General features: G+C 40.6%; 1 protein-coding gene across 5 annotated transcripts in view; it reads right to left on the reverse strand.

Annotated features, from left to right (window-relative positions):
- The window catches only part of rapgef1b (Rap guanine nucleotide exchange factor (GEF) 1b), a gene marked incomplete at its 5' end in the record, with an annotated part of 41693 nt that extends 18325 nt beyond the window's left edge, over nucleotides 1–23368 (reverse strand). For 4 of the 5 annotated variants that reach the window (XM_083910601.1, XM_083910600.1, XM_083910602.1 and 1 more), the window contains 5 exons: nucleotides 75–163; nucleotides 249–405; nucleotides 2729–2907; nucleotides 3497–3642; nucleotides 23186–23368. In XM_083910601.1, the coding sequence (XP_083766727.1) occupies nucleotides 75–163; nucleotides 249–405; nucleotides 2729–2907; nucleotides 3497–3642; nucleotides 23186–23213 (599 nt within the window). Of the gene's footprint in view, nucleotides 1–74; nucleotides 164–248; nucleotides 406–2728; nucleotides 2908–3496; nucleotides 3643–18282; nucleotides 18365–23185 lie in introns of those variants that run through there. The other variant, XM_083910598.1, reaches the window with a different exon arrangement.
- Between the last annotated feature and the right edge of the window lie 738 nt (nucleotides 23369–24106).

Genomic DNA, 24106 nt, shown 5'->3' on the forward strand with positions numbered 1-24106 from the left:
TGGACAAAATCAACTGTCTAAACGGTCTAAATGTTTGCAGGGAGACATTTGTGTTGAAAGGTTTTTGTACTCACCTCTCTGTTGTGGTAGCAGGTGGTGCTGGTTTGTTAGGTGTGGTGGGTGATGGCTGCTCCTGTTTCTCTATGGTCAGCTTCACTAATTCCTGTTCATTCATAGATGACACAGCCAGATTCAGCTTCTGGACACAACCAAAACCGTTCCTTGTCCTCAATCAGTGATTTGCCTACCTTTACACCATCCAGCACTGCTTTGATGACACTTGTGACAGATGCCACATTTTCCTTGTCTTCCAAGTCAATACCATCCAGCATCACCTGGTCTGCCCAACGAATGAGATTGGCTAGGCTCTGGTACACACGGTTATGGCAGGAAGACAGCGCCGAACTGTAGGAAGAGTGCGAGAGTAAGGCCTGGAACATACAATCCATGATCCGTGTCTGTGGAGAGCCGCTGGGCGAATCTCCACATGCATGTATGTAGTCACAGTTTCATTCATAATTAACAAGGGTACACATCAATCTCACAAGCCTTCTTTTGTATGTAATTATATTATTTGACCTCCAACTTGTATACATGGGCACAAGTGAACTTTCTCACTAATGGGACTAATAAAGCAGTATCTTATTGTAGCTTCCTTGTTGTCTTTATTGACCAAAAGAAGAGCCATTAACTGGCCTATAAAATGTTGTGCCAAAAAGAGCATGCACAGTCACTCAAAGGCCCCTTTACACCTGGCATTAGAATACGTTTCCTGTGATGGGATAGCGATTGGATAGCATTTTACCACATGCATTTACAGCTGGTATTAACATGTGTCTCCAGTGTCCAAATCAAGATCCGATTGCTATCCGAATACTGTAATCGATCCCTTACGTCCCTTCTTCCGCAAAGATATCCAGCAGCAGACAGCAGTGTCACATCCTGTGCGCTGCCATATCAACAACACCAACGCTGACTGCATGTGAAGACTCCTCTTGGCTTTTCAACAACTGACGAAAGCAAAGGAGACCGCACAGTTTTGTCGCTGCTTTCACATTAGCTGTGCTTGAAGCCAACAATGCGCATCCGACCACCTCCCAAAGTGATTTGGCAGGTTGGATCTGTCCTCAATGAGTCTCGGGTGTATTTACATCTGTGCTTACAATGTACAGATGATTGCAATCGGATCACAGAAGACGCATTTTAATGCCAGGTGCAAATGGGGCCAGACTGTAGGAGTGCTTGCATTGATTCATGAAGGGTCAGCGATCAGCCATAGAAAAAGGAAAATTACGACATTTTCGTCAAGTGGACACAAACAGACATGGTAAATATGACCCAAGATAAAGGTTGGAATGAGAAAAGGTATAAGAAAGACATTTAGAAGAGGAACTACAAAAAAGTAGTAGATGTAGATAAAAGATTAGATGCTCTGGAAGTGAGAGCAGAGGGGCAGCAAAACAGAGGGGAGAAAAAAATAATAATAACACTGAAAGTGAGAGAAAACGCGACATTTCCATCTATCTACCATTTATTTAACTATTCAGGTGCCATTTGTTGACAAACAGCAGAAAGGCCTGACTTCACATTCACAGAATGGAAACGGCTAGTGCTGACAGAGGAATGTCTAACAGCACAAGAAAGATGGGTGTTGTTGTTCTGACTGTAGTGAGTGGTGTGTTCAAACCTAACACTAAGGTGTGGCACAAACCTGCACCAACACGCAGCATCTGATTCACAGTGCTGAAATATCTATCCACCGTCTCTGCACAGCTTAGTCCTGAAGTGAGTGGGAGACGACTGTAGCTACAGAGGTTCAGGGAAGGATTTAAGGGATGGCGGAGCAGTTGGAAGCGTGGAGAGGTTTGACCCAGAAAAACTACACAAGCTAAAGACTCTATCTTACACACAGCTAAGTAGGAATAGTGAAACTATAAGTCTGCACAGACAAAGCAACTCTGTTTCAGACACACAGACACAAAGGTGTTACACCATGACCTAGTTCTTTGACCAGTATTGATTTAAATCACTGCAAATCTTTAACTAAAGTGTTAATTTTGACAAGTTAGTTTTTCCAAGTCTTCTTCCACACAAGTACAGAAGCTTATTTACCAAACATGTGGGTTGTCTTAAGACGAAGCTGTCAAAGAACTAGATTGTGGCAGCAACAATCCATCAGCTGGTTCTAAACAGAGGTGTTCAATATTTTGAAATTGTGACCTCTGTCCTCAATACCTTCATCTGCATTGATGGATAGGGAAAGGCACAGAGACAAAGAGAGAGAGAGAAAGGTTCTAACATGTCTGGGTACTCTCACAGAGAGGATTTACGCTCTCCAATGAATAAAAAAACAAAACTTACTCTACATAAAATTCATTTCCCTTCCTTGAAGCTAACATACTTGATAATGTGCCACATCAGTGACTAAGATGTGAAATTTAAAGGCTTCAGGCACCAGGTACAACAGGTACACTTACAACATATGGTCAATCGTCACAAGCTGCTGAGTGAGTGGTAGTCAACATCATGCTAGTTCTAACACGCCCTGCGTGCCTAGCAGCTATGCAGTAAGTTATACTGAAAGTCAGAAAGCACCGATTTCCATAACCAGCATAGGGCAGCAATTACAAAACACAAGCCTGTTGTAATAGTCACAAAATAAACACATAATTGTTTTCATCTTGTGCTGTGAAACAAAGCGGTAAAGTGGACATGCATTTGGGCCCACCTGTGCTGTATCCGGGCCTCCACCTGAACCAGAGGCAGGATAGCTTCAAGGACCTTGCTAGCAGAGCCGGGGAGCATCTCCAGCACCTTCTTCTCCACAACCATTTTGTCCACGATTGTCTTGAAGTAGCGCAGGGCACTGACCACATCTTTCTCATGTTCTTCCAGTCGACTCACCTTCTGGGAAAACAAAAACAGCACACAAGTAATACCACAATTGTTGTTGTAGAGTTGTAGTTGCAGTGTAGCTTAGCTACTTCTGATTATGATGATCATGACTCAACTTCCAAGCTCTTGAACAACATAAACACAGTGTGACTTATCAACGAACAACCTATTTAGTATTTGGGCCAACATAGCAGTCTGGGCTCTTGGTTTTATGACTCCCATGGTTTGCACACACTTCAAAGGACCATTTATCAAGTGATGTGGCTTGGAGCCATCTTGGTCCTACATCTCTTTCAAACTCTCTGGTCTTTTACAGCAGGACTGTTGGGCAATACACTGTACTCATTAAAGCAAAAGCCTAAGAGGAATGGAGGATTTCATTCAGGAAGTGGCCTAATTCCATTCATGTCTCTAGATTAAGACACCTGCTGGAACCTAAGCAGCCACCACAGCTACTGGGAAGTGGTGGGAATACTTGTACACAGACAGACACAATGGGATATGAGAGCACAAAAACATTATAGAGGAAAACAATCGCCTCACAAATAGGCAAAGAAACACATTGAATAGCTTTCCCACAATATACATGCATTTCACACACCTTGTTAGTAGGTTTCTCTGTATTCTTGGCTGCTGGCTCAGTCTGAAGTTGCTTGCCCTTCTTGGATGGAGTCCTCTTGATCTTAGGAGAATGGAACTTGTCCATCAGTTTCATGGTGAAAGAGGACAGATGGGACCGTTGCGAGTCTGTGGACAAAAGGGAAGTTGAGTGGTCATTCAAGGAGGACAGACACTCAGGGGGATCTAGAAATTGGATAAGAACAGAAGGCACAAGCACACTGAAGTGCTGATATCACACAACACCACTCAGAGAAAACTATGCTCAAGTAAAAAGTTCAAAACAAGTGAGATTCAATAACCCAACCAAGTATGTACAAAACCCGCTTTTAATCTGCTCTTTGTGCTTCCAGCATAAATCTGAGGGTCAGGATCTGCAAGCAGTCCATGATGTAGCCACATGTTCACATACATTTGAGTATAAACCAAGAGAGACATAAACCAAGCCTTTCACTGTGGGTTTGATAAAATATTGGTCGTAATATAAAAATTGCTTCATGATAACACACTCACTGTCCTTAAACCTCCCAGGCTGATCCCTTTATCTCTGCAAAAAATAGAAAATAAAAGCATCAAGAGATAAATGCTAATAACAACTGTGGGAGTCGGCAGGAAGTGTGGGTTTTATCAGTGACAAAATTGCAGCTCTATCTGCTCTAATCTCCCCTCGGCTTGATGACAGCGTGATGTGGCATTCCATGGCCATCAGCGTAAAAACACTGAATGCTGAATAGCAATCAACAACAGGAAAACACCACAAACTAGAATTCCAGTCGGGCAGTGCTTTCATCTGCACCATCGATCCACATGCATCACACATATCCACCCTACTGTTCTCCCCCTCCACCACTAATCCTCTTCATCCTTTTCTGAGTAAAAGCCAGAGTTCGATGAGGGAGCCAAGGACGATTGTGGGTCTCATTAAAAAGGTTGATGCAAAGGCATCTAGTGGAGTTTCCTCCCGATACAAAATGCATGTGATGAGGCATGCATGACCCCTCAGGCTCTTGTTTTACACTGCATTTCTTACTAATCTTATCTTAGTGTTTATTGAATAAACTACTGAGTTACTGGAAAAGCATCTTGTGACTGTTCTGTCACTTTAATTCTGTGTTTGACCTACTTCATAACATCCAAACAAGTTCACTTCTTCACGTACATGACAGAGTCACAGAGTTTGCCGTCTTATCGTGAGGTTGTTACACTTAGGAATTGTGTGTATACTCTGTCCCCTCACTCCCCACCATTCGTGCAGTGAAGACATAAAATGTCAGCCAGCCAGGATTTGGGGAGGGAAGACAAAGAAAAAGAATTTCACTCAAAGAGCCCAGAGTCAGACGAGGGACAAGACACAGTGAAGGCCCTTCAGAAGGGGACAACCTATTTATCTTTATAGCTGTCTGTATCAGTTCTCTGTAGCACAGCCACAGGGGATGCAGTGTTTGCTTCAGTGCTCCGTGAACAGTAGAGTGAACAGCATAGCTAGGGCTGACAGGATTTTCTTTTTTGTACCCCGAGGCTACACACTGTTTTGCTGGTTTTGCCGCAAATCAGACAGTTCTTCTGGCAAGATTGAAGCGTACCAATGTGTAGGAAATGGGATCACACACAAATGTATACACTTTTGATTGCACATCAGCTTCCGTAAGAATTTAGTCGCAGATAATCCTGTCTATTTGACCCAGCTGACCCCTTATTCCTGGCATGAGTACAGGGAATGTGGCGAACATCATGGTCCCTCTCACTCAATCTCAAACAGGCCCAGAAGGACTACGCTCGAGTTTACAGCTGCAGCTTAGAGCCCCAGCCCAGAATTGAGAAACCGTGACATCAGCACACTGAGTCACAAGCATGATCGATACATCTGGTCCCTCAGACAACGTTGTAGCCCCTGTGGCTTGGCTTTCTATCATGCACACAGAGCTGGTCTCTTCTGTTTCAATTCACTTCTCCACTACCTACCGCCCTCCCTCCCTCCCTCTTTAGCTATTTCCCTCTTTCTCTTGAGTTCAATCAAAGTCTGGCTCAGCATGGAAATTACATCATCAACCGAAAGAAAGAAAGATGGTGGACGAGAGAACGTCAATAAGAAAAAAGAAATAAATCCAAAAGAGAGGGAGGAGAGAGAACACAGTGAAATGCTCTGTTATAGTCATGTGGGCCTCTTTAAGTCCAGACTCCAGAGACAGGCCAACCATCCCTCCTGCTCTCCCCTGACTCCTGCCTGCTGCTGTTTAGAGTTATGAGGTGATGATGTCATTGGTTGTAATGTCTCTTGCACTGAATCCGCCTAGTCATGGACTGAGAAAAATACTGAAAGAAACCTCACAGTGAAAAAACTTTTTCCTCCTTAATTTTTGTTCAGCTGCCCAGGCCACAGCAGGCCTTTATACAATTTTCCTTCTCAAACTTTCTTCTCCACCAACTCTGCATAACATTTTTAAACACAGGTTTAATGACTCTTTAAAACCAATATTGGATTTTCACTCATGTAAGACGAAAGGACAACACTGACAGACAGATTGGAAATGAACACTTCAATATTCCCAGAATGGACCGCACCATTTATATTTTTCCTTGTTGTTTCCTGCTAGGGGCAGATAAAAGTCTCGCTGTTCATTTTACGGCAAGGCAAAGTACAGGAGCGTAGCTAGTCTGATAAAGGTACAGTGTGGTAATACTTCTATAAAGCTTTAGGTTTATCTCTTTTGTGTTTAACTGCTATAGGCCCACAAAAACTGAACACACGGCTCCCCTGAGCTTCATTATCCATTCATATTGCACTGAACCCTCACAATTACTTGTATTTTAAGACCCCAGTGAATAATATTACAATAAAAGTTTTACAAGTATATGATAAAAAAAGTACACATTTGTTGTTTTTCTAATTTGGTGTGGGTGGCGATAGTAAAAGCATGTTTTTTATGATGATGTTAAAGATATTCGGACAAAATAAAATCTGAATGTTAAGAATACACAGCGAGGGATTCAGCTTGTAAACATTGTTTAGAGGCAGTGCAATTGCTTAAACACTTTAAAATGCTCTGAAAGGCCTGAGGGACATTCAAAACAAACACTCCAGCCTGAACTAATCCCGAACAAAGCCTGGGAGAGTTCTCACACAAGCCTGTGGTATAGTGGAGTCCTCACGAGTCTGGCATTTGCTGAACTGTCACATACGCACACGACACAGGTCTAAATTTGTGGATGCGTCTGCCAAGTTTCACGATGCTTACATATTTCTCATTTGCAAGAACAAGTATGTACACCAGGCTGAGGATGAGGAAATAGTGGCTAGAACTGATGCCTTGTAGCAAAAAGACCCGGGGGTTCATGACCATGTCCAATGAGGGCTTTCCTGTATGGCATGTTCTTCCTGGTTTCACAAAGTCCAAAAGCATGCATTGAACACCATAGACTGACTGTAGGTTTGAATGTGAGAGTGGATGGTTGTTCGTCTTTGTGTATTCACCCTATGATGGACCGTAAACTTGTCCAGGATATACTCTGCCTTCTGCCCCAGGTCAGTTGGGTTTAGCTCCAGTGGTAGACAATGAATGAAGTATGTACAGTAACTTACTCAATACTTATCAGCCATTTTAGTGGGGTTTTTACATTTGCCATTAAAGTAAACAATGTGCATATTTGTAATTGAATGAGCAACACACAAATATATAGATGCAGTTATTGTCTATTCCCTTGATTTGTGTTTACTTTATAGGTCCGGTGAGGATTACTCAAAGCGATATTTTAGAAGACCAATAATACATACTGTGTTTTACGTTTAGAAGTCATGGGTAGATGATGTATAGCAATATGTCAGAATAAAACCCTGGAATGTCAATAAACTGGAGAAGAGTACTTCAACCCGAACTGATAAAGCAGTGACATACGAGCTTGTCCAGATCTGAGTGCAGAACAGACAGACTGGCAGATTGATCTGGTTCCCGTCCAGTACAGGTGTGATCTATACGCGACAGCTGGTCGTGCCCCCACACCTGCCCTTCCCCTCAGAATAGGATGATGACTGGGTGTAGGGATACAGGGGAGGCTGTGCTTAAGGTTACAGACACAGCTGTCACCTCCTGCTGAACTCAGTGAAAGTGCATGCAAGCCTTGCATATATAGACTTGTAGAGACTGCTAAAAAACTGGTCACAGGGTCACAAAGGTTACTGGGCCAGCTGTTTAGTGAGGGCGAAGGCAAGGGGGGGACATAAGTCAAACTCAAAGGGCATGTACAGTAACTAAAAACCCAACAGGATAGGAGAGTGGACATAAGCAGGCTTGATGGGAGGCGAGAAAGAATGGACCATCCATCCTTTATTAATTTAATTAATAAAAAAAACTGCCTGTAAAAAAAAATACATCTGTGAGAAAAATGGGTTTACATTTTAGAACTGCATTCTATTGACATATGAGCATGAATAACTTTTTTCTAATCAGAGTAAAGCACCCTCTCGTCTAAATGTGTATATAATTAAAAGTAAATAAGACTATGTGAATGAAGCTACTGCTGTACGAGCTTAGTAAGGTTGATTAAGGCAACACTAACAGCAACATACATATAACGACAATACTAGCAGATAATATATTTCATAATTATATATAGATGGAATAAAAAAACACAACACTGAATTTTGAATGCTTGAAACAAGCTTCAGCAACGGATGAAAATGTTATAAAATATTAGCTAAAATTCCTGTTAACATATCCTTTTAAAATATACTGTATATAAAATTATTCTTTGTACACTTCATAAAAGAAACGTGAAAACAAGGCGTTCCTATGATGCATGTAAACATAGGGGTAATTATTTATAAGTGACTTCACAGTGAGGTGGTTGTCCATAAAAACAACACCATAGTGGTTGAATTACAGTTTGCTCACTGTAAAGAAAACCTCAGAGAAGCAGAGTAAGACGTACTGCATCTCCACCGGCACGACAGGCAGTGATGAAACGGAGTGGAATGCAAGCTGGAGACACGCAAGATGAACAGTGGGACAGGAAAGAAAGACATTTTCAACAGGAAATAGTTCTGTGCTTAGTTAATTATTTATTCTCTCCATTGGCTTCCTGCTGACCGTTTTCAGTTTTCAATAGGAATCCTTTTTACATCATCAGTTATCAATGTGTGGCAGGGAAGAAAGGAGGCCTTGGTGTGGAGCGTGTCCCTGGTAAATGGCTGATTGGAGAGGCAATGGGGGAAGAAATTCAGTGGTGGGTTTGAAAGTTTTCCAGCTGTTCTGTTATGGATGTGCTATTCAACAATGAGCCACAGGGACACTGTACAAAATGCAGTGTTTACAAAAAAAGGATTGTGTTCTTTCAACTAACACATATGTAAACATGTTAGTTTCACAGAAAATGACTTCATTTATTATTGGCAAATTTAATTGTCAACATTTTTTTGAGTTTAACAGCCTTGTTTTTTTGTGAGTGAGTCATCATGCCTTCTGTCCATCTCTGCTCACGCAAACACAGAGGAAGACACATGTTTGTGTGTGATGCCTCCATGGACTCCATTATCTGTTAGCTCTAGAGAGAAAATGTCTCTTCTCCCCACGTGCACATGGGGAGAACATGCAAACTCCACGCAGAAAGGCCGTAAATGGAGTCCCTGCTTGAGCTTGTATACTGGGACAAGGACAGTAGTAGTAGTAGTCCAATTAAAAGGCGTAGTTGAGCACTATCTAATTGAGCATGGAAACCTACTGTCTAAGATCTAGCATCCAGTCCACTTACTGAGAGATGAGAGAGTAAAGGAGATTTTAAGTGTTCAGCCCACTTACAGTCTATTATATTTCAACTTAACAAATGAGCAATTGTTACAAATAAATCTATTTTTTGTACAAGCTGATTAATCAAAATATTGAATTTATTTAACCGCTAAATTCCAAATTAATTGAAAAATACTAAATAATTGGTGAATGACCGTTGACTTGGCATAGAGAAACTAAGTCCCAAAGGTTTATTTGATACTTCAATTACTTGGACACAATATCAACTGAATTTAAAAAAAAAAAAAAAGGGATTAAAAACACATATTTTTATATATATACCTCCTATTTCAAGTGATTAACAGCACACACAAACATGCCCTTTCGTATCTCTGTCAATGACTAGCCAACCAGCCTCATCAGCCATGAGTAAACGATCAGGAGCATCTGTTCAACCATGGCTAACAGAGCATAGCCACAGTATCACAGGCCACCGGTAACAGAACAATTCTGCTTGAGTGTTACTGACTAAATCCTTAACTGCTAAGAGTGGTTGTGTTTGGTTGTCTCCGTGTTGAGTTTTTATATGAAAGTGAACAAATGAACAAATGAACATCTGCAAGAAAAAAAACTCTTTCCTTGGAAGTGTTTGTGCCATCTGCTCTCAAATGTAACCACAGACATGCCACAGTAGACTGATGATTGAGACGACATCTTTCTGGGGAAACTCCTGCTCTGGGAAAGTCATCACTAACTATAAACCATGAGATCAAAGCATGATAAAAAAAAAAACCCTCACCCTCTTTTTGTGGTTTGTCACTTCTCAGGATTTAGTTTAGTTTAGTTAAGCACAAAAACCTCTGAAAACTCTACATCATTCTCCAAAATTTAAATTCAACCTGATTCAAAAGAATAATGCCACATTTAATAAACGTGTGACAAGCAGGGGCTTTAAAAACACTTATCAGGGTGTAGGAAAAAGTATTAATTTAAGCCATAATTTAAAAAAACTAAAAAAACAAGCACTATACTGAGACACAAAATAAAACCTTGCCTTATGACTTGATAACACATACTTCATTCTTATGTCTATTAATTCCTTAGGTGTTGCTTTCTCATGACACAGGCTACGTCAGTCAACATAACAACAACACAACCATGGTGTAGATTAATGAGACAAATCCGTTCAACAACTTGCAAAACATGCAAAAGTGAGTTTCAGAGTAAGCACACTTTTTTTTTCCATTGCACTTTGGGAAACATACATTGATCTGACCTTGCACAATCTATAATCGACAAGTTGTGTCATTTCCTGCATTTAAACAGCAGCCTGCAGCAGAGATATACAACTGTAATTTTCACGCACAAAGTCACAAGGATTTGGCTGATGTGGCACCGTGAAACAAAAACTGAGCAGCGGAGTGAAAGCCCAGTAAAGCAAAAACAATTATACTATGATGAACAACAATGCGTGAACACAAGGCTACTGAGGTCAAAGCAGACCATGGACAGTTCTATTATTACACAGCATGTAGATGGTGTGTCGATATTGAGGTGAGTGTGTCTGTGTAAAGCTCTGATGTATTTGGAGTGACTCAAACTGAAGCTGCCTAAGCAGTGGTATTACTAATAACTTTTTCGGCTGCACCTTTCCTTTAAACACCGTCTAGACATGGCATATATTGTACAAAGTAATTAAATAAATAAACTTGTTGACAATGGGTTTCATCAAGCAAAAGGGAGAAATCTACTGAACAATTTTGTATCTTTTTCATGATACCATCAAAATCATCATTTAGATGCAAGATTCCATAATTATTCCATTATTCTGTTTTTTTATTTATTTGCTCTATGCTTAAAATTGTGTGACACGTCAAACACACTATGTCAATATTTAGTATAATCTGGAAAAATGAGGGCGTTCCTTAAGTGACAATTAGTTTTCAACATTGGGAGCCGTCTTTTTACTGCTTTTTGAGTTTAATAATCCTTACAATGTAGAAAAATAAACAGAAATGTAGAAACAAACAGTAAATCCTGGCAGAAACTGTTCAAAGTTTCATTAGGCCACCTACGCTAAAGGTTACAAGTTCACAAAGAGAAGGTTACACTCATGTATTACACAGACTGTTCTGCTTATTGGTGACACTTCTCTGGAAGTGATCATATCAGCAGATTTCCCCGAATTTCCAGTGGAATTAAGAGTTTTAATCATGTATTTGCAATGTGGCATTGTATGACTTTCACAATTCTAGCTTACGTCAAATATAGGCCAGTTGCTTGGAAGGAGGGGTTTTGGATGTGGATCGGACCAAAAGGCCTGTGTATTGTGCGGTGGCATAAACATTTACAAGTCTCTAGCCTCAATGGCCTCCTCTGTTTAAATATGAGGCCAACAAAACTCCTTCTTCCAAGGCTCTATTTGTCCAGAGTTAACACCATAATTTCTCCCTTCTGAATTCCTCTTTGCCCCTCTGTACCTTCCAAATGGTGTTGTGGGTCATTCTAACTAGTTGTACCAATGCTGGATTACCACATGTATTCTAGTAGTTGTATGAATGTATGATGGTGAACAACACATTCAATATGTTTCCATGCACAGTTCATTTGAGCTACAGTTGTGGCTCGATGCCGCTTTTTAATTGGACTACTGCCCTTGTCCCAGTACACAAGCACTGTGTACTGGGAGTGTGGAATCAATTTATTGAATGAATTGTGTCCGCCTCCGCTCCACTAGGTGCTGGTACAGTATGCCCCCTGTCAGCTTGTTGATAGTAGGCGGTTTCTGGCTTCAATGGCTGCTATGCTAGGTCTTAGCATGTCAAGCACCACGTGCCTTTAAAATTTCAGTCAGACTGACATGTTTCTGTGTATTTTAAAAGTCAAATTTTAGTCAGATCAACATATTTTTTGTGAACTACAAAAAAGAATCCAAATATACTGTTAGCATTCTTGGCATTTCAGCTGCTATATTAACTACTTATATTGTTATATGCTCATTCATTCCTCAGACTTCTTTTGATGGGCACTTTGATGTGAGTAACTTAAATCATCAGCAAGGCACTACTCAAGTGTACAATGACAACATACAATACGGCATTGCTTTTTAGCAACACTACATCAGCTGCAGGCTGTGACTGACATTTAAGAAATTATGAATATTCAAATTATCCCCCTTTCCATGCCAGTAGCTGGAACTCCAGTTGAATAGATTCAATATGGGTTGAGGTCTCATGGTGGGTGGACTAATGGAACTAGTTAATGGGAGCACTTGGCACAGTGGTTCAGCTAGATTGTATTGTAAGCTATAGAGGGAGCCCCGAGGTCTAGGTCAGTCAATTGTCCTTTACACAACAGTAACACACAAGCATCCACATCTCCAGACAGTAAGAAATGAGCACACAAAAGAATCCCAGTGAACTATTCAGCTGCCAGCAACACATTTCACACGGAATGCCCCGTTTTACAGAATCCGAAAAATGCATAATATAGTCTATACCACACAAGTAGGAAGGTTCTGATGGCCCAATTGTAGAGAAGTAGTTGAATAAAAATTAAGGTGAAGTAGTAAAGGTTCAGAGGTTAACTTGCTAAAATATTTAAGGCCTTTGAAAACTAAAAAGGGAACTTGGAAACCCCCTGTGTATCTAGAGGAAAATATCTTTTGGATGTCATCAAATAAATTGGCTAACTTACAAAATGTCTTGCCATAATTACTAAGTCTACCTTTGATGATTGATACAGTGATTATCTATTCAAATCATGTTTTTTGTTGTTTATTTGCCATGTTTGTCTGTGCAGCCTTGGCCAAGGTTTCAAGCTCAAGTTTAATTAATCAAACAGCAGAGAATCTGTAACTTTTGATCACTGGTGAATAACTATTAATTAGACATTTTGGCAAACGCAAATATGCCAAATGTGCCTTCTCAATAAATCAAGGCAATACTATTTCTGGGTGTTATAAGGACCGAACAATATATCAACATCAGCAAAGCAAATAATCCTCTTTAGCTATGACTGTGATTGATATTATTTTTGGTTACACTCCAGTTATAGTTTCATGATTCTGCTGATATGACATGAATGAGGGAGGCTACAGAATTTATAGTGTTGTACTGGAGGGCAGTGCAACACAAACACGGCATCCTGGGTACCCCTCCTGTTCCTTCCCCCCTGACGCCAAGGTCACTGGCACGATTTCCTGTCCCTTGACTCCATCACTGAAGGCCGCTCCCTCTTTTCTGAACAAAAACTCACAGACCACAGCAGCCTGGGCTCAGCACATCTGTATATGCAGCGCCCCTGTATAACAACTTTACTCAGCTAAACAGGCACAGACCTCACTCACATACACAGTGCCATACATAACAACTCAACACAAACAATGCTCGAAGCAGTCTGATACTTCATGTGACCTTCTGGCTTCAGTCATTTACTGCATTTTTTAGCATTCCATTTAAAGCTCCCTTTCTATATGAATGCCTCAGCAAAGTGAGAGCAGACAACAAGCACGGAGCAGGTTCACCTTGGGTGAAACGGATAGAATAAAGAACCACAAAGTGCTATAAATACGCGGCTTGTCAGTATCTCTGGCATCAAGAATAAGAAGAACAGAGACAAGGCGACAGCGACAAACCTTGTGATCTTACTGGGATGATTTCAGAGGAGAATACTGCACGACCGAGTCCTAAAAGTGGAAATTAGCATTTTGGCACATCCAGTTCCCTCTTCTGCCTTCTACTTTTTAAAGTGGAAAGTTGGGGCTCAAACTTCAGCTTCACTAATCTACATGCTGACATGTCTCTGGGCAAGACACTTAACCCCAGACTCCTCCTGGGCTGGCAGTATGTAAATAGGTGTGATGAATGTGACAGGTACACTGAATGGATATGAGGCTCTATATCAATACAGACCAGTCATGATTTTCTCAAGTTTTTGCATATCTTCAAAAAGGAGGCTACTGACTAGCAAGAGACTACGGGGTTTGTTGTGGACAAAAGTGGTGGACTCCATCTATACGGCTTTGTTATGCTCAGACTCATGCTCTTGGAAACTATGAGTTTCTTAGAGGAGGTAAGTGCAGCAAACCAAATTATAAGTTAAACACAGTTGGGTGGATAATGGTGGTGAAGTAGCCATTTGACAGTGTTGTAGTTCATTAATAGCATAACTTTAGTTTATATGACGTCTGCCATTTGTAGGCTACACAAATCCTAAACATGTAAAGATTACCTTCCTATAAAATGCTCAAGTATCATAAACTGTTGTTTGTCACAGTGTTTGTTTACTAAATTAATCCAAAAGCCAGTGGAAAAATCCCATTAACCTTTCGGCAAGGAAACCAGGGTGACGCTAACTGGTTGGCGTACAAAAATACGTCATCCCTGCAGCACTTTCTGAGCAGCAGCTGTTTGGCATGAGAGCGTGAGGCAAACGGGCGCTATAAAGCACTTGAGATAGGAGACCGATCCCACGCATAGACAAACAGCCTCAAGAGAACCGATCACTTCACTGTCCGAGTACAAGTCGGAGTCAGATACAGAGAGAGAGAGTAGCATAAGCAACAGTGTTCTTGTGAGTAAATGGCCTCAAGCAGCGGGGAGTGGTACCACTCTCCCCCTGTTTGAGTGCTACACAAAGCTGATCTTGTCAGTACAGCTGGCTACTTGTCATCTTCTCAACATTTTGTGCAAACACACAGTATTCAACAAGACTGACAAACACATGCACCAACACCATGATGCGTCACATCTTGCAGTTCAAATACTCTGTGGCAAAACCAAACTCTTTGCATTTATATTGTTTCACACTTCTTAAAAAGAAAAGGCTTAGATGCCAGATGTATCCATACAAAGAACAAGACTCGCCCTCACAAAGTCGCTACTAATTAGGCAGTGGTTGTTTAAACTATGTCAGTGATGAATAACCAACCACACACAAACCATTTTTCAAAATTATGCTCAAAGAAAAGCACATTTAAATCTGTACACTGCTTGCTCCTTGATTTATAGATTTGTGTAGGTTCCATGATCAATTAAACATTTAAATCATATACGTACAAACTCAAAAAGATTATCTAATTTTTCTCTTAAATAGCAGAAGAATAAAACAATATATATCTTTTACTAAATTCTCATCTAACTAACATGAACTAACTCTTTCAAAAACAACAAATGCAGTTCCATTTCAAGCCCTTTATCCACTTTTAAAACCTTGGTAACAACATTAAAAAGTATATTTCAAGCACCTGTACAAACACTGTTTATAAACTACATACATCTGTCATTTTTTTTGTAATTTTTGACTTCTGACCAGAATTTCCTTCTCAGATCAAGAGTCACTGCTAGCCAGTGACACAGCTAACAAACAATGTGAACAAAGAAACAACAGTGAACGCAATATCTGAAAATATAGGTAATACGGCAATGCAAGGGCGAGACAGACAGGTAAAAATAAATCCTGTAATACTGTAAACAAGGCCCTCGACGTTCTGTTTCAGCTTTCTTGTTTTGCTCAGTCAACACAGCGACCATGTCCTCGGAGGAATGGGGCTTATGAAATGGGAAACAGCTTAAATCAGAAGGAACTTGAACTAAAGAAGGCAGAACAAAGACTGCAGTGTCTCTGTTGTTCAAGATGACTTGGAATCGTGTCTTGATAATAAGCTTAGATGTATTCAAATATGGACGCAGTAATCTGGAAAGGCTGCATATTTTGTAGCAATCTTACTGTGAAGGAAAAAAAAAACGAATGAAAAAAAGTTGCATATCATCTTCCAACAATTTATTGATGAACTGATGTTTTTCCCTCTGGCTTTCCTCTGCTTGCAGTCACTGTGCAGCAGGCATACTAAACAAAAGCCTGCATTTTTGTCATATCTGAAAAAAGGCAACCCTACAACACCCAAAGTGTTTGCATTCACACACAACAATGGTGCAAGAAGAGTCAGAAAGTATATTAAAAACATTTTTCATGGTGAAGTAATTGCGATTTTGCACGATGAAGTAATTGTTGATCGCCATATTTGCATCATTTGTTCCAGCTACAGCTGAGTGGACAAGAAAAGATGCCACTGTTAAAAGACTTCTCAAAGAACTAAATAAATGTGTGTTGAATTAAAGATATCTTTCAAGTTTGACCTCCACAGATTTAAGTTCACTGTTGGCACGTGCCACCCTAATTCTTTATGGCTTCAGTATTACTCAGAGTCATTGGAGGAACCTCATAAATCAGCTTTTTTAAAACAGATTTTCTCATTCAGGTTGTGAGAAAAGGAACATCCAAGAGGAAGTGGGTCAGTGGACGCTGATGCACGCAAACGCTAACAGAATGTCAACATTCTGCCCAAAGGGTTATAGGCTGAGCCACAGTCTGACAGAGTAAACATTGTCTACTTGCAAGAGTGTCAGATACGATTTGGGTATTTCAACAGGATAATCAAACGAAAGATTTGGAATTATCCATTTATTCAAACATAAAGCCATGAATACGCACAAATATACACACCCACGTCTGCCTCGACAACAACGGTGACTCGTTTGCAAGCAATGTCAACTTCTCTCTTCATTCCTGATTTAGACTGGAATCGGAAACTGGCAGTGACTGTGGGACATCCCCTTCATTGTGAGCCAGCTCTATGACACAGCCATGCCACCCAGGGCTTTGACTGACATGCACATTTGACATAAAAAGCTTTTTTTTCATCTCTCTCTCTTTATCTCCACATTTTACCCAAGACAATGCTTTCAACAATTATACTTCTTTGGTTGCTAAAAAATGCTGTACATTCAGACAGACAGACACTTATTTTACATTATTCTTCATGACTGGGTAATTGTGGTGTCAGTCTGTCATGCATGTGCTCTTGTCAGCCATTGGACAATCAATAATAACTACCTCTCATTTCAATCTAATGCACCGAAAAACGAATCCGAGTATGTCGATATTCGGACTGCAATAAATGCTCATAGAAAATAAGAACTGAAAGTTCTCCATCTTGTTTCTTTTGGTGCCATCATCTAATTAAGAACTAATTCTGCCATAAGGCCTTACTTAAAAGGACAGTAACTTAGTTACATTTTGTGTTACTACTTTGGTTAATTCTTTAATGATCAAAATGCAAACTTACTGTGGAGAGGGTACTTGACCTCGGGAATGGCCTCGACCGTCTGTCTAATCAGACAACAAAGACACTTCCTGCCCGCTGGTCAGATTATTATACAGACTATTATAGCACTTGGCTGTGTGTAATTACACACTGATACCTTAATTATGGAGCCTCTATGTACTACTGGCTCACCAGGGTGGATGAGTTCACACAGCTTAACAGGACAAGCATGGGTTCCCTTCAAACCTTAATAAATCAAGTTGCATTAGCCCCAACACAGTGGGTCAACAAACAGACTTGGCGACCATTGTGATGCAAGGTAGGCAACCTTAAGAAGCAAAGATTACAGCAGCATGGTTTGTAACCATCACCAATGATTGTATTGTGTAACTGGATTAAGACGGCAGCATCGAGGGAAACTGGCATCTCCTGATGAGGTGAGATGAGAGTAGCAGAGGTCTCCGTCTACATGGTGATGAGGCAGACAGGCAGCCTGTGAGGGAAGGCTGCTGCCCCACAGAGCAGCCTCCTCCGACTGGGTCCACCCAAATTTCAGGCAGAGCAAATGAGCACTTTCCATAAAGCCACACGACACAAAAAGCTCAGCAAGGAATGTCCCCTGCATTTCATTCTGCCAGTAAGTTACATTAAAGCTCCAAAACTGGCGACAACAGCATTAAACAAAGAAGTACACCTCCCCCAAAATCAATGCAAGACTGCATCCATTTGACAAAAAAAAGCGTTCTATAAAAGTGTGGAGAAAACAATATAGAAAACAAAAAGCTATTAAAATCTATGATTTTCTACCCCAGTTCAGTTTATTACAATGAATTGATTTTTGAATTAAAAAGATTGCAGGGAGCATTGCAACGACAGCTAGCATCAATATTACTGTTTTGCATGCATGAATCAGGCAAAGTTCTGTCATATTTGTGTGTCTACCTGTGTCTTCATCTAGATCCCCCTGTAGAGAGGAGTCTGTGTCCTCTGAGGAGGCCTGGCTCCTCCAGCTTATGTTGCCCATCCAAGAGGCCAGTATCCACACAAGCTATGAGTCCAGGGGTGATACTGACAGCTTTGAAATATGCTTGTCTGACCAACAGGTCCTCATTGTACAAAAAAAATCTAACTATCATTCAGTAGCACTCCTGAGAGTTAGTCACAAACTTACTGGTCCTCATGATCATCCTCGCTTGACTCAGCCACGTTACACTGCACTTCAGAGGAACGATCCACAAATAGCTCCAAAAGTAGGCAAGAGGTAGTAAAAAAAAAAAAGTTAAAAGTTCATCATATCATAAATAAATAATCTTGCAAAAGCTATTTAAAGCAGCTTGTGTCACAGAATCCTGGATAGAATGGTGACGCGGTCTAAGCTGTCATCAATGGTCCTGGAGAGGGTCCAACCCACAATTATCTGGAGTGGAGATGCACTGAACGGTCTCGGGGAAGTGAGCAGGCCACCTGCAGGAATAAATGACCTGCTCTCTGGCATGTAGGCCAATACACAGCAGTGAAATCAAGTGAAGCAGCATCTTTTAAGATGATCGCCTCCAAGGAAAAAAGTCTCAACAGCACAGCTGGAGGCAAAGAAATAAATGTGACCCATAAATGGAAATCGGATTGAATTACAAATGAAATCCCTAAAAAATAACCTCTGTAGAAGATGTTAAGGGTGGAATGGCTTTGAAAACATTCCTGTTATTGCCTTTATAGACAGCCTTCCATTGGTCATCATCAATTGCCTCAGTACAGTGATTACTCAAGGTATAATCCATCCAATTCTCTCTGCAGTCCTTCGTCTGTGTTCAGACTTGTTTCCCATCAATGCACTACCTTTCTCCACCCTCTTTCTCTGCCTCCCTAAGCTCTATTCCCTGCCTCTTTTTGCTTTCCCATACACAGCACATACAAAAAAGTAATTACAACACAGCAAAACCTATATGAGAACAGCAAGCCTCTCATTCTGTGGGAGAGGGAGGGTGAAATGCTTGCTGCCAGCAAACCTCAAAATTGTAGCATGTCAGACCAAGACCCGTAGCTTATGTTGTGGCAGTGGGATCCCTCATCAGCAATGTGCACACATCTAATCGTCTAGGAAACCCTTTTGTAATAATGACTTCTTTAGCTCTTGCTCAGAAACTCGGTGACTAAGGCATGTGGGGCTTACTATTTCTGTACATCAGACAAATAGATATTTCAGTCTGAAGTGATGCAGCAACCACTTAGCAAAGCCAAGAACTTGACTTGCATATCTGTGTAACTCAAGGAAAGCTTGATACAAAGATGCACAATCCCCGACTATGGATCTAAAATAAGGCTGCTTCTACCATACACGAGTCAACAGTGCTAATTATAAAACAATGCACTAGTCACACAGCTTTGGCACGAACACAAATGTGCCAAAACGTTTGTGTCACAATCCATGCGGGGAATAAGGGCATATGAATTTTGCAACAGCAATAATCCAAATATAAAGCCTCAATTAACACAGGTTTCTTTGAGTCAGTGGGTTGTTGCTCCATGTCAGAACGTTAACACAATGCTTGCATTTATCCTCAAAATAAAACGTATTAAAAATGAACACAAAGCACTGGTGATTTTATAATTAATCACATCAATAGAGCAGTCCATTTTAACAGCACCTTTCTACAGCGATCTACATTGAAAGAGGGTGCTAGGTTTCATTTGCTAAATGAAGCTTAAGGTGTTTACTTTACTCAGATTCTGAGTCACGTTAACTGAAACCAACCATGTCACAATAACACAGTCCATTGAAAGAAGGTGGCATTAGATGTGTCAGTGCACCTGTGGTACAATTCCAAACCATCTAATTGGGTCATATTTTCATTCAAAATAAGCACAGCCATTCTTTTTTAACAACAGTCATTATTAGCTGGTTTAGCACGGGTTTTACCCAATTCAATGTTTGCTGTACAGAGAAAGAGAGCTTAAATCATAAGAGCTATTCAGCAAATTAATTTCATTTTTCAGTTAAGACATGTTAAGTGACAAATAAAAACATGTATTTTCAGACTTCTCCGCCACGCAGCAGAGACACTGAATCTGTATCAGAGTTTCAGCTGCTTGAACGATGAAGTCATGCGGCTGCATACGCACAGATTGGGGTTCAGTGTTGCAACAGACACAAGAACCACCCACTGCTCCACACAACAGGGTGAAGCAGCAGCAGCAGCAACTCAAAACAGTAACGCTGTGTCAGGTCACTGACAGCAGGACATCGTATCCATGGTGATAAGGGATGTTGATGCAGCTAATGACTCTGGAGGATATACCATCCAAAAGTCTCCATGTGGAACTTGGTGTCTGAGTGTACTATAGATCTACTTGGTCTGTGTGCTATGCCATCTACTGAGATTGCACAACTGGGAAAAAAAATCATATTACTATGCAAAGTTTAAACCAACATCTAAGATCAGGAATCAACACTTGTACACGGTGGCAGTGGCACTTAATTTCACTTTCTACAAATCATTTCCATTTAAATTTGCTCCAAGAGTCAAGAGTGAATTAATCTCTTTCTGTCAAAGGCTAAACCTGTTCCTTTTTCTGTGGACTCTCCACAGCCTAAGCCCACTTAAACAACAGTCTCCTTTTAACACCATCTATTTCCACTACTCCTTCTGCTTACTCTCTCTCTCTCTGAGGAAAAGGCTTTATAGGGTGACACTGAAGCAACCATGATATTACCCCCACCCCTTTTCACTTTTTTTTTCATCACAGCCAGCAATGTTTTGTTCTAAATGCATTGATCGGGATGAGATAAGCAACAAGTGAAACAGTATATACAGCTCGAAAGAAAGGGGAAGCAGTCCATGCGAGGAGGGGTGCAGGTTCAAACCAATACATTTGGGTTTACAGTGACTAATGTAAATGTACTCTAGTTTTCTCTTTAGTACTTATTTTTGGGTACTCCACTACCTTCATTAGCAAAAACATACTACTCCATTGCATTTCTAAAGTACATTATGTCACATGTCAACAGTTTTTATTTGTATGTTTTTAGGAGTAATCAACAGTGAGAAAGGAACTGATCCACTGATCCAGCCAACGGGAAGGAAGGAAACATTGAACATCGAAAGCAAAGCGCGCCTGTAGCACTCACTGGTGTAGAAATATGACACAAGATTACAGGTTAAGTTCCAGATTTCGTTAGGTAATAATTACAACTAAATACTATTAGTGGGGCAGTGCAATAAGGATGATAATAACAACAGAGCACACATGCCGTTAATGATGTGCTTCTGTTCATAAATAATTTTAAAACTAATTTATATTTAATTAACTGGCATTTTATCATGGCACATATCAATATTGACTAACCATTCTAAATGAATAAAAAAAACATTTAAGAGTTTTGCCTAATGGCATCAATAAGAAGAAGACCCTATCAAATCACTTTTAATTATAATGTATTATAGTGTGTTTTCAGTAGAATTTTTTACTCTTATATTAAACAGCACACAGTATGCAAAGTTGATTATGCAGTAGACTGTTGCATGGATACTCTCTGAAAGTATTTTTTACAGTAAATACTTTTATTCCTTATGAGCACTTTTACTGGAGTAAAGTATTTCAGTACTTCATCCACCAGTGGTGGCTGTCATCCAGAAAACCTGACTTTAATTTTGAACCAGAATCCTAAACACTGCCTCATATTTAGCTGTGACCATATGTAGTCATCATCTGTCTGCAAGTCACGAAAGGAATCGGAAACTTTTACGCCTGTGAAGAATGGGTGAGCTACTCGTGGATGACACCCTCCCCGCCTCTGCACTGGGAGCCAAGTGTACGTGTGTGTGTCCATTTACTGCAGGCATCACTGGACACGACTGTATATGAGGGAGACAGCTGGCGGGGTAGGATGCGTGTGTAGCAGGCGGGTATAAAGTTTCCTTTCCAAAAGCATACCGGAGACCACCCCGTGTCCCCCACCACCACTCCACTCTACACTGGCGCGCCGCGCAGTTGTTGTTCTTTTTTCTTTTTTTCTTTCCCTTTGAAGCTGCGTGATATGATGAACGGCGCCGGAGGACACAACAAAAAAAGATGCCACGTGCACAACGTTAAAAAATCAACACAACACAAACATACAACCGAGTCATGGGCGTGAACGCAACGCAACTCCAGTGCACTGCTTGGTAACAACGCAGCTAACGCTAGCTCCCCCCCGAAAAGCTAACATTTAGCTGCCGTTAGCCACCGTTACAAACCCACCTTCTACGGCCAACTACGATACACACACCCAAAACAGCAACAGACAACATGTGTTCGTTTATTTATCTCTGTTGACACGAATCTTTCCGAACGAAAAAATAAATCAAAGTTATTAATAAGTGTTTGTGATGCTTTCAAACAATCGAACCATTGGTGTATTTACGCTGAGGGAGAAAGGGGAAAAGCCGGTGGGCTGGAGATGTGGGATTGGAATACGTTTTAATTGTATTTTTTAGCGGTGGCTAACCTTCGATATTTATCTCGTCAAACTGCCGGGAATGTAATAACTATACCACTTTATTGTTGTCTCTATTCTACATGAGGCTGAAACGACACAGTAAAAGCCATTTTCTTCAGCTAATACAGGCTAGCCGATACAGTGACGCTCGGTTTTAAGTGAATAGCCGAGAAAAAGAACAACCATATGAGGCCCAATTAACCCACCATTCACACTGACCACGTTCGTTATCTGGACCCATCATTTGTGTTCATGTGTCCGGGGCACGGACCTCTCGTTTTCCCCTGTCCGTGCTTCGGTATGAGGAATACCGTTACACGGTGTCCCGACGTGAGCCAGTGTGGCGGAGTGTAGCCGTGCAGCACTTACCTTGCTTGCTCTCTATTTTCCCCGACATTTTCGTAGCCAGCAGCTGTGATCCCACTCGCAGTTCAACAAAAACGTTAGCTACAGACGAGTCTCGCCGTGCGTCTCCTCCTCCCGATTATTCCCTCATTTTCGATGTACTGTAGTGTCCATGAGACGATTCCACCGGGGTTAGTGCCATATATTTACAGGCCACACACATTGGCACGGTCAAAAACTGTCTCGGTCCGTCTCCGGGTGATTTTCACTGGATACACACTCACACACATTCACACACTCACGCCTCTCTCTCTCACACACACATACACTCTGGCTAATGTCTTGAACCCAGACTCTGGAAGGGAGCCTTCACAGTCAGTATAACAGCACCCCCTGGTGTCAGGAATTAGTCATATCAATCTGTCAACAAGGGGATGGGCGTGTTGCAGTTTGTATTCATTCTATCTATCTATCTATCTATCTATCTATCTATCTATCTATCTATCTATCTATCTATCTATCTATCTATCTATCTATCTATCTATCTATCTATCTATCTATCTATCTATCTATCTATCTATCTATCTATTTTTAATTATGAGACAAAATTATGTAATGACAACATTAAAACAAATAAAGCAAAAAAATAAAACAAATAAATATGTACAGAGGACAATAACATAATATATAAAAAGATGTTCTTAGGATGTGTACCCTACATTTTACAGATACAACCAGGTAGGACTATTGTGCACTTGTGCAAAATGAAATATAAGTGCAGAATTGTAGATGTAATTCAATTCTTCTATTTTTTTCCCCCCCAATATTTGATTTACACTTTTAAAAATCTATACATTATTCGCAAATTATAAAATAATAACCCACACAACAAAAATTTAAAAAAGGGTCCTTAATCAAATCTGTCAGAATACTCACATTAAAATA

This window comes from Microchirus variegatus, assembly GCF_963457635.1.
Source record: "Microchirus variegatus genome assembly, chromosome: 1".
Lineage (NCBI taxonomy): Eukaryota > Metazoa > Chordata > Actinopteri > Pleuronectiformes > Soleidae > Microchirus > Microchirus variegatus.